The 11,249-nt window shown below is 42.2% G+C and overlaps 1 protein-coding gene across 1 annotated transcript in view; it reads right to left on the bottom strand.

The window, feature by feature from the left end:
* ACYP2 (acylphosphatase 2) overlaps positions 1–10,638 on the bottom strand; it is a 150,864-nt gene extending 140,226 nt beyond the window's left edge. Inside the window, exon 1 of the mRNA XM_002914049.4 lies at positions 10,288–10,638. Coding sequence (XP_002914095.1) covers positions 10,288–10,429 — 142 coding nt within the window. The 5' untranslated portion in view covers positions 10,430–10,638. The remainder of the gene's footprint in view (positions 1–10,287) is intronic.
* Positions 10,639–11,249: the final 611 nt, after the last annotated feature.

Here is an 11,249-nt window from a genome sequence, read left to right as displayed (position 1 = left end):
TTTATTTATTTATTTATTTATTTATTTATTTATTTATTTATTTATTTGAAAGAGAGAGAGAGAGCATGAATGGGGGATGGGGCAGAAGGACAGGGAGAAGCAGACTCCCCACTAAGCAGAGAGCCCAACTCAGGGCTCAATCCCAGGACCCTGAGATCATGAGCTGAGCCGAAGGCAGATGCTTATAACAGATTGAGCCACTCAGGTGCCCCAGGATATTTATTTCCGATCAAGAACTGCATCGTAAAGGGGAAAGTCTCGTAGGGTATCGCAGATCTGATGAATTTCTGGTTGACGCTGTTCAAGTTCATGTTGGTAATAAATCATGTGCTTGCAGAGCAATGTTCATTCACCTATTTTACAAGCCCACAGCACTACAGGAAGGGAGCTACAGAAAATGAAAAGGCAAAAACCCCCTCCCCTGGTCCTTCTTGGACCTGGTGTTGGAGCAGCCCAGGCAGCCCTCCACTTAGATCGTCACTTAGTTAAATATTCAAAACCATGTCACTGCACTCACTTTACAGACTATTTCTAGCCCCAAACTTCATTTAAGACTTACCAAAAAAAGAAGGAAAAAAGCTGATTCTGTTTCAATGTTTCTAGAAAAATTGGTAATACTGTTTTTATGCACTAGTCCGAATTATCATCATCTCTCAATAGCCTCCTTAACTAGTCTCCCCGCTTCTAGCTCTACCCTCCTACAGTCTATTCTCTATAAAACACCCAAGGTGATTGTAAGTAATGTCATACCACTTTCTTCCCCAGTAAAAACCCTCTCCTGGCTCACCATTACACTCAAAATAAGAGGTATCCTACTTGCCACAGCCTCCGGACCCCTCCCATGGGTCTACCACATATTTTAGGGCTCCCTCCTTGCTCGCTTCTCAGACAAATTTGCCTCCTTCTTGCTCCTCAATACGCCAGGCATAGTCCTGCCTCACAGCCTTTGCATGTCCAGTTCCCTCTGCCTGAAATGCTTCCCCTGATCTTCTCACGACTAACTGTCTCATTCATGTCTCTGCACAAATGTCATCTCCTTAGAAGTATTAATGTAGGACAGTTGGAAGAAAGGCAGGCAGGGAAAAGGGGCCCCCTGGCCCTAACAGGAAACCACCCTAAAAGGATTTTACACCACCCTGGAAGGAGCCCTCCACCCTTTCCCACATGATAGGTAGATGACAAAAACCTGATTGGGTGACAGGCTCGTGGAGGGTTAATCAGGTTAAAACAGCCTGCCGACAAGCCCATAAAAACCGCTAGACTTCGAAACGCTGGTGGCCACCCTCTCCGGTCCCTTCCCTCTTGGGAGCTTTGCACTATCACTCAATAAACTTCGCTTTGCTGCCCACCACTCTTCTTCTGCTCTGCCTTTTCATTCTTCAAAGCAGCGTGACCAAGAATCACACGGGCACTGAAGGAAAAATCCTATAACAGTATGTCCCCTGACCAACTCATCTAAAACAGCAATGCACCCCATGTTTCCTGTATATGCATAGTACTGATTACCATATGACATTACAAGACATTTGTTTACTTTTTTAAAATTTCCTGTCTTCACTCTAAGTTCTATTAGGGCACGCCTTTTTCTGTCTTGTTCACCACTGTGTTCCCGGCACCTAGATCAGAGCTTGGCACGTAGCTGTTGAATAAATGAAAGATAAACCAGCTGATAAATATTTAAGTTAAATACTTAACTCTCCTGTAATAATTCCTTATTAATATTGCAAATATACATACAGGCAAATTGATTAGACTAATTCAAGTCTAATTCAAAGTGATGATAATAAATTTACTGCATTCCAGAGCTGGAAAGAAGATCTCAAGAATTCTGTGTTGATTCTAGCAGAACTTTACCTAAATGATAATACAGAGTGTTGTGAAAATTAGTAATGGGAAATTTCACTCAAATAGAGTCGGGAGGTTTCAGCAGGGGGAGCTCTCACGCCCTACCACTAATAGTCCATTGCAGACCCAATAGGAAGTGCGAGACTTGACCTTACACAGGCCTTGACTTGCACGTGGATACTACTCTACTACTCCACTACTCCAGCCTAAGGAAGAAGCACTTTCCTCATCCCCTGGCCCCTCATCTGGGCAACAGTTCAGCCAATGAGAAGCCACCACACTTGGAATTCCCAGTTTACCCCACTGGACTTTTAGTTCATAACAGCCTTCCCAACACACCCCCTTTCCCCTTAAAAAGGCATGTCTCTCCTTTGTTGCCCAGACTCACCTAAGGTTGTGCTCTAACTTGTTTGTCCTGACCCACAATTCTCTTTTATTCCCAAATAAACCCTTTTTGCTGGTAAAATAACTGGCAGTTTTACTTTTAAAGTTAACATTATGGGTATACGTACATATTTAGTATATAACATGAAGGACAGCAAGAAGCCACAAGATAATGCCTAAGCTGACAAAACAAGAAATAGTAATATCAGCATGTTGTTTATGAATAAAGACATAACAACCACAAGAATGGAAAAAAGAAAGGTTAAATTGGTCGTTTTACAGAGCTTACAGGTTTTGAGATGAGAGATGGGAGCAGGATCTGATGGCTGTATTTGTAACTATGAGTGATAAGGCCACACTCATATTTATTGAACAAATCCTAAAACAGTAGAACTCAAGGACTGCCATTTAAGTTTAAAAGACATAATTTTAGGCTAAGTGCACACTGCTTGACAAACCGGGTAGAAAATGGAAGTGTTGCCCATTACTCTAGGCAGTGACAGATGGACATACATGAAATAAATCATGTATGAAAGATTCAGTATGAACTTAACAGAAACTTAGCTGGTCTTGGTTATAGTTCTAATGTTTTGAGGTTGAGACCATGGAGATCAAAGATTTCCTATAATATGTCCTTCTGTGTCACTACCTGGGAAAGAATACAGAATGCAATCATTACTCTGCTAAATTTACTTAATATATGAATATCTGTGGCAGACACTGCTAGCTGCCTACACAGAATCCATTTTCCCCTTCTACCTTTCTAAGAGACTGATTTTACTTGGGGCAGCAACGTGCCTTTCTATATTTCCTGTCTTCCTTGTAAGAGAAGTGGCCTATGAGATGCAAGCTGAGTCACTGGCAGAGGGCTTCAGGAAAGTGCGTTGGCAGGACTGACTCAGCCAGCGGTTTTGCCCTTATAGCCTTCCTCTTGACTGTAGGGTGAATATCACGATGGAGCTATAGCAGCCTTCTTGAAACCATGAGGAAAAGACCAAGGACATCACAGTGGCCTCGGCCCTGAACCCCCTGAGGAGAATGGGGAACTACTGCTAAAGGGAAATGTGAGAGAGGGGTCCTTTTTGGGGTGGTGGGAATGTTCTGGAATTAGATAGTGGTGACGGGTGCAAAAACATTGTGACTATTGGAAAAATCACTGTATATGTAGTATGCTTTGAACACTTTCAAAGGGTGAGTTTAATATTATGTGAATTATATCTCAATTTTTAAAAATGTCACCCAAAAAAGGAAAGAAAAAGGAGAGCAGAAAACAGGACTGTGGTGTAGTCCTTCCTCCCTTTATCTGTCAAACAAAGGCAGTCATTCTCTCACTGTGGTCACCAGACAACCTCCCTGACTTTTCCTATCACCCCACACAAAAGCACTCTGGGGAACAGAACATCTTGAAGTACCACAGCCAGAACTCAATGGTGGAGCTCTCTCTGGACTTTACAACCTATTCCTAGAGGAGAAAGCTTCTTTGTCTCCATGGAAGCTCCTTCTTTGAGGAGGAATATCCATTAGTGTGACACTCCTGGTCGCTCTACCCTGTCCCTACTCCTCCTCAGGGACATGCAAGGACTTATCTAACTGGTGAGTTCAGAAGGAGAAACAAGCATAGCCCAGGTGCTTCCTCTTCTTCCTTCCCCTGGAGTTTCCCTTAGGGACTGTATCTTCGGTTCCGCTTGTTAGGGGAGCCCTGCCTGTGCCTGGGTTGAGTGTGTTTCATTCTGCCCTAGAGATTGTCATGAAGTCCACTTACCTGAAGATTCACACCACATTCCCAGAACTCTGCCTCACTCTTTGTCTTCCTTGTCAAGAACTCACATAATGAAGAGGGGTGTTATTTATTAGGCCCCTTAACCACAACCCTTATTTTAAAGGCTTACGAATAATGTGCATGGAGAGGTGTCAGGACCTCCAGCCCATTCACTTTGTGAAGCAGTGAACCATGCGAGAATCAACCATCCAAAGCTCCATAACCCACATGAGATTTTCTCAGAATCTTTCTGAGAGTCCTAATACCCAGTTTGAAGCACCTGGTGCAACAGAGGGAGGTCCATATAGAAAGAAAAAGCAAACGTGGAGATAGATTCTCTGCAGTTTATCGGCCCTGGCTGGAACAGAGCACTCCCGGGAATGGGCCTGTGTTGGAAGAGATGCTTCTATGGGTTTCTATGGCCTCTCAGCCCCACTTCCACCTCGCTGGTTAAAAAGAAGGGAAGCTGATATGACACATGCAGGTTTTTTACAGACGCACTGCTCTGGAAACTGGGACAGAGACATCATCCCCTTCAGTTATGAAAGACTCCAAACACAACACGCTACTGAGGCGGGGCTCAACTGACCACAACTCTGAAAAGATGTGTCAGTGAGAACCTCTGAGGTGAATATTTGCAAAGCAAATCATGCTTTAAATTCACAAAGAAACATTGGTATTTAAAGCAACCATGATGAATTTTAAACATCCACATCCTTTCACGTAAAATCAAATTTTTATATTGTAATGTGCCCCTTCATCCTGGGATCTGACTGCATGTGTCCATTTTGAATGCAGGAAGTCATCCAGTCACTACCTTACACAACAGCCCTTAGTGATGTTAAACATCTTTTTTTAGAAAGGCCTTCTTTCAACCTTTCACCTTCCATCCAGGGTCTGTCCCCTGGAGCCACACACCATGGCATCTTTCAGATTGTTGAAACAGCCGTCACACTACTGTTTCTTCTTCAAGCCAACTATCCCCAAGCACTTCAATGTAATTGAAGACACTTTTGAAGTCCCCACCAGAAGCACAGCTGTAGGGGCTATAAAAACAAGCCATCAGCTTGACCTTGAAAATTCTATCCTTTTTGCCTAGTAAGACGCACAGATATGTGTACACAAATAATTGTGGTTGAAAGCAGAATGGATCAATGAGAAGTAAAAACAAGAAGTAGGACAGGACTATAAATTAAATGCTATAGGGAAGAAAGATAAGCAAGGGAATTAGCCTTAACCATATTTATGTTTCTTGACTTTAGGTACTAAAATTTTCAACCTCTCAAACACGGCTTTTCTTGTCTACATAAGGAAAAATGGGTACACCCAAATCATGTGCTGACAAAGCTATTCAATAACTCATCCCGGTTTTTATTTTAAGCAATTTAAAGAAAATTATTTACATCTGTAGTCCAATAAGCTACTCCTATTTTGAATCTGAGTTAATATTGTCAAAAATCAACTGTTGAATTTCTAAAGCATAGGTGAGCGAACAGATGGCCACAATCCATTGCTATGACTGTCATTAGTGTTCACCCAAGAGCTGGTAAAGCATCAAACCATCTATACACAGCTCATTCAATTTCCCTTTCAAATTTTCAGATATTACTCTAGATGTAATTAAAGATTTATAGGAACATTTTAAGCCATGCCATGGTTATGAATGCTCCAAAAACACAGGTCAGTCCTCCGCTCCCCATCGCTTCTCCCAAAGGCCCCCGTGCAACAGAAATTGGTGGGGGAATACACAGAGCTTATCGAGAACGGGGAGATTAAAACGTAAAGGATGGAAAGGGAGGAGGGGAAAGAGCAACTAACAGTGGAGAAACCTGACGAACACTCTCCCAGCCAGGTGATTGAGGTTAACATCAACAGCGACAGTCACAGTGATAGTACCCTAGGTGTTATGAGAATGGCACTTTGCCTATATGGTCTCCCTCACAATCACCCATAACCCCAGTCTTACTACGACAAAAATACCAGACAAATCCCACCTGGGAGCTTCCTACAAAGTACCTAACCTCAAAGTATTCTTCAAGACTGCCAAAATCACTGAGAACAAGGTGTGTCTACAAAACTGTCACAGCTTAAAGAAGCCTAAGGAGATAAGATGACTAAATGTAATGTGATATCCTAGATGAATCCTGGAACAGAAAGAGGACTTTAGGTAAAAACTTTAAAAATCTGAATAAAATATAGACTTCAGTTAATAATAATGTATCAATATTGGCACACCAGTTGGGACAAAATACCACACTAACGTAAGATGTTAATTAAAGAAACTGAATCTGGGGTATACAGGAACTCCCTACAGTATCTTCCAACTTTTCTATAAATTTGAAACTATTCTAAAACACAACACTTATTTTTTAAAAAGGTAGAGGAAGAGAAGCAGCAATGGAAAGCAACAGCAACCAAAGGCTCTATATGTGAACTTCCCAGAGGCATCTGAGAAGTGAATACATTATTGGTAATACTGTTTCTATAAGTGTGTTTTCCTGATTTTCAAACAACCAAGTTAAAAACTAATTCCTGGAATATAATCTGTTTGTAAATTAGGCTGTGTGTATTTGAGAACAAGGCAGGTAATACTGGACCCCTAGAATTTTTTTTTTGTTTTTTTTTTAAAGATTTTATTTTATTTATTTGACAGAGATAGAGACAGGCAGTGAGAGAGGGAACACAAGCAGGGGGAGTGGGAGAGGAAGAAGCAGGCTCATAGCAGAAGAGCCTGATGTGGGGCTCGAACCCGTAACGCCGGGATCACGCCCTGAGCCGAAGGCAGACGCTTAACCGCTGTGCCACCCAGGCGCCCCTGGACCCCTAGAATGTTTTGACTGCCTTTTGTCACCAAGGATGTCTTAAATTCAAATGTTCTAAACAGAAACATAACAAACCTTCTTTTGGGTTGGAAAATATTTTCTATCATAAACTCCATCAAGCCAGTTTAATTCATTGACCAATTTTCCATCAGGACAGGACAATTATATCACTTTTCATATCTTCCATGTTCATTTTGATATCATTGAAACCATCTTCACTGGGAATATTTTCCATTTAAATATTTTACTGACAATTTTATTTATCAATCTGTTTTGTTCATAATAAATGTTCCCAATTACAGCTACTTCCATTTAAGTTTATTTTCATAGCAATTGTTTCTAGCAAGCCAGCTTTCACTAAGATCTTATTATTCCATACTTTTAAAAGTTAAATTTATGATGTTCCCTCTAATTATTATCCATTTTACATTAGAATTAAATTTTATTTTTGATTATTGTCGATTACTTCTATAAATCATTATGACTCAGACAAGAGGCTAATGGTTTGTATTTATTTCTTAGGTAATCCATGAGAAAATAGTGAGTTTTGTGAGACAGAGATAGAGACTGATATACAGAAATAGTGGCAGTGTCAGCAAGCGACAGACAGAGATGCAGAGGTCTGACTGCTTATGGACCAGGTCAAACATCCTTGGAACCAAAGTATCATAAAAATGTCCTCTGGATCATCCAGAATGGTCCAAATGGCTGAGTCCAAATGTCCTACATCAGTGTATATATGTGTTTGGTGAATTAGGAAGAAGGCAAAATAAAGATGAAAAAGTATTGAGAGGAGAATCAATAGATTGTAATGATTAAGAGCACGGGCACTGGTATCAGACTGTTAGGGTTCAAATTCCAGCACCACCATTTAACTCACTGTGTAACCTGGGAAAGTTACTTCTCTATGTCTCAATTTTTCCACCTGTTAAATGAGGGAAATGTTGAGGTCACAGGGTTGAGGATTCAATGAGACAACACATGTAGAGCATTGAGTACAGAGCTTGGCACATCCTAAGTTCTCAGCAAATGTCAGTGTATATGTGTACAAACATGTGATTGTGAATTTGTCTTACATACTATGGCTTGATAATCAATAGTATGCACGTACTCTTCCATTTAACATACTGCAAACTATGGGAGTAAGTCCTAAAGCTGATTTTTTAAATCCCACTGTTTATGTGTAGTACATTTCTCTTTCTTATATTTGTAATGCTGCCCAAAATTGATCTTCACATACCATATAACCACCATATGTACAAAAGTACAATTATATTGTTAAAATCAAGAGAACACATTATGTATTAACAGAAAAGCACTACATAATGGAAAAGTGCAGGCTTTAGAATTTGAGAGATGCAAGATCAAATCTGATTTGTCAACTAAGGACTTGTCCAAGTTAGTGAACCTCTCCATACCTGTTTTCTCATTGTGAAAACAGGAATAAGATATATATCTCACAAAATTGTGGTGAGGATTCAGCAAACAATAGTAAGATGCTCAGCATATGGAACATACCCTATAAATGTCACGTGCACACACACCTACACACACTCAACTACTGCCATTTCTGTCCAAATGACCAAAGATTTTGTCAGGTGGTCTCTGCCACCATTTTCATATTTTATGTCCTGTGCTTCCAATGACTTATTGTGGTAGTTTTCAACCCACAATACTAGACCTTTGGGTGTACCCAAAGACTTTCTATAGGGTACAAGCCATGGATAATTTTAAGAAAATCTATTTCCAGATCTTCAACATTCACATGTATTCTTTCTTGACACGGGCCTGTCTGAGAAAGCACCTGAGTTCTGAGGTGGTTCTCCTTTCCTACCTCCCTTTCCACAACCATCTTGGAAAGGAAGGCCCATCTATTTACAAAAAGCGTACTCTTGCCCATCATTAATCTGACCCTTTACATCACCCCGAAGTGTAAAAACCTCTAGCATACCAAAACAGAGTACACATCCTTTAATCAAGGTTCCATAAACACCCCAGCTTTCTCCTTAAGAAATAAATTTCCGATAGAAATTTTCCTTTTAGGGGCTCCTGGGTGGCTCAGTCCTTAAGCGTCTGCCTTCGGCTCAGGGCATGATGGGATCGAGCCCCACATCAGGCTCCTCTGCTGGGAGCCTGCTTCTTCCTCTCCCACTACCCCTGCCTGTGTTCCCTCTCTCACTGGCTGGCTCTCTGTCAAATAAATAAAATCTTAAAAAAAAAAAAAAAAGAAAGAAAGAAAAAGAAAAGAAATTTTCCTTTCAAACTGAATAATGTTCATCATGTCTTTAAATGTATTTTTAGGGGTGCCTGGGTAGTGCAGTCGTTAAGCGTCTGCCTTCGGCTCAGGGCATGATCCCGGCGTTCCGGGATGGAGTCCCACATCGGGCTCCTCCGCTGGGAGCCTGCTTTTTCCTCTCCCACGCCCCTACTGTGTACCCTCTCTCGCTGGCTGTCTCTCTGTCACATAAATAAAATAAAATCTTTAAAAATATATATATTTTTATTATCTTCATGATTGTGTTCCAATAATAATCACAATAGTCACTCAAGGCAAAAGGAAAAAAAAACAAAAACTAATAGAGCTTTATGGTCAAAGGAAATTAAGAAAATACATCTAAATGTATATGTGTATATATACACACATACATACTATACATACATATAGCAAAAAAAGCTTGATAGGGTAATCAATAAGAAACTCTCAAACATAACAATGAGATGAAATTCTGTGGGGGAAATAGAACGGGAATCAAACTCAAAGAGGAAAGGTATGATGTAAAACTTCCCAACGTTAAAAAGCTTTAATTTAAATGAATAACGGTAAATAGTAAATCACTACCATATTTATATTCCATTGAATAAATTTCAGAGTGATTTAACATTTTAATTTAGAAATAACAATAATAAAAATAAGTCAGACCTTGCATCCTTTGCAACTATCTAAACTTAGGATGAAACAAAAATTAGATAACTGAATTCTTTTAAGAGCTACATTGAGGGGTGGGGGGAGAAGTGTAATCTCTGGCACAGCGAACCATCAAACATCCAGGTGTCCTTTCCGAAACTCAAGTCAGCCCAGTCATTTTAGTGGCATGAAACGGGGACCACTAGTCCAAACGCCCTCTCTTCCTTTCCCACCCAACCTTGCTCTTTCCGTCTCTGCCCGCCGTGCCCCCACCCCTCACCCTCTCACTCCGCGGGCTCGGAACGACCAACGGTCGGCTTTCTCCCTCCCCTCGCCCCCCAACACCACCCCAACTTTCTCGGCTCTCCCTCCTCCGCCCACCCCAGCTCTCCGGCGCAGGCGCGCTTCGCTTCCTCTCCCACCCGCGGCTGCTGTGTCATGGCAGAGCGGAAGTCCCGGCCACAGCGACTTTGGGGGGGGGGTCGTTAAGATGGGTGGCACTTCTGGTGGCTTTCTCCCCTTCCTTCCCTAACGCCACTTTGATCTCCCACTGTAGGGGGGCGGTCCCCTACCCTGCACTCTCCCGAACACTTCGTAGTCCACGGATTTGAGTCGCTTGGCGGTAGACATGGCAGCTGCAAGTCCTCTGCCGAGGAGCCGGAGCGGGGTTCGGGACGCGGCGACTGCAGCGGCCAGAAGAGGGAGAGGGCACATGGGACCTCTCGGCGTACCCCGCGCCTGTCACCGGCCCGGGACGCGAGCGCGCCGGGGTCACGCGTCGGAAGGCGGCAAATGAACGGCGGGTGCTGGGAACGGGGGCAGCTGAGGACACGAGACGGAAAGAGCGCTCGGCCTCTGGCGCCGAGGCCTCCCTCCTTGCCCTCCCCTCCCTTGCGGACCCAGACTGGCTTCCCCGGGAGGGATGCGCCGGTTCTGCGCTCCCTGCGATTCAGTTAACCTCGGGGCTCATTTCTCAGTGTTGGTAAATAAAAGCCGAATTCCGTGCCCAGATGTCAATAGTTTGCTAACCAAACGTGATTGCTTTTGAAATGAAAGATCTGCGAGCTTGGTGGTTGAAGGTACTTAGTGACTTAATTTTTATGAAATGTTTAGGCGACTGCCAAGTCTATTAGGCGATTTTGAGCCAATTCTTATTGTCTGCATCCTCTTCACCTCTTCTATTGAGTCAGAAAGGTTTGGGGCCTGAATCCATACTCTATGTGGATTGTGATATTTTCTGGGACGAAACTAAAAATCTATCCTGTTCTATGGTAGTGGGAACGGAGAGGTAGTGGGAACGGGAACTGTCTACTATTCACTCACATAGCTTTTTTATGCTCTTCATTATTCTTTAGCAACATCCCAGTTGCCTACAAGGTTAAGGCACTTTGTACTTAGAGAATTTCACTTCATAATGATCTATTATGAAGTCTTAGTTTAAAGCAACCCACCACTCCAAAGAATCTGGATACAGCTTTTGATAATCTGCTGCCTTCTAGAATTCCAAATCTTTTTACTTGTGAGAATTTGCATT

The sequence above is a fragment of the Ailuropoda melanoleuca genome, chromosome 4 (genome assembly GCF_002007445.2).
Source record: "Ailuropoda melanoleuca isolate Jingjing chromosome 4, ASM200744v2, whole genome shotgun sequence".
In the NCBI taxonomy this organism is placed as follows: Eukaryota; Metazoa; Chordata; class Mammalia; order Carnivora; family Ursidae; genus Ailuropoda; species Ailuropoda melanoleuca.
This window is presented reverse-complemented; position numbering and strand designations above follow the sequence as displayed.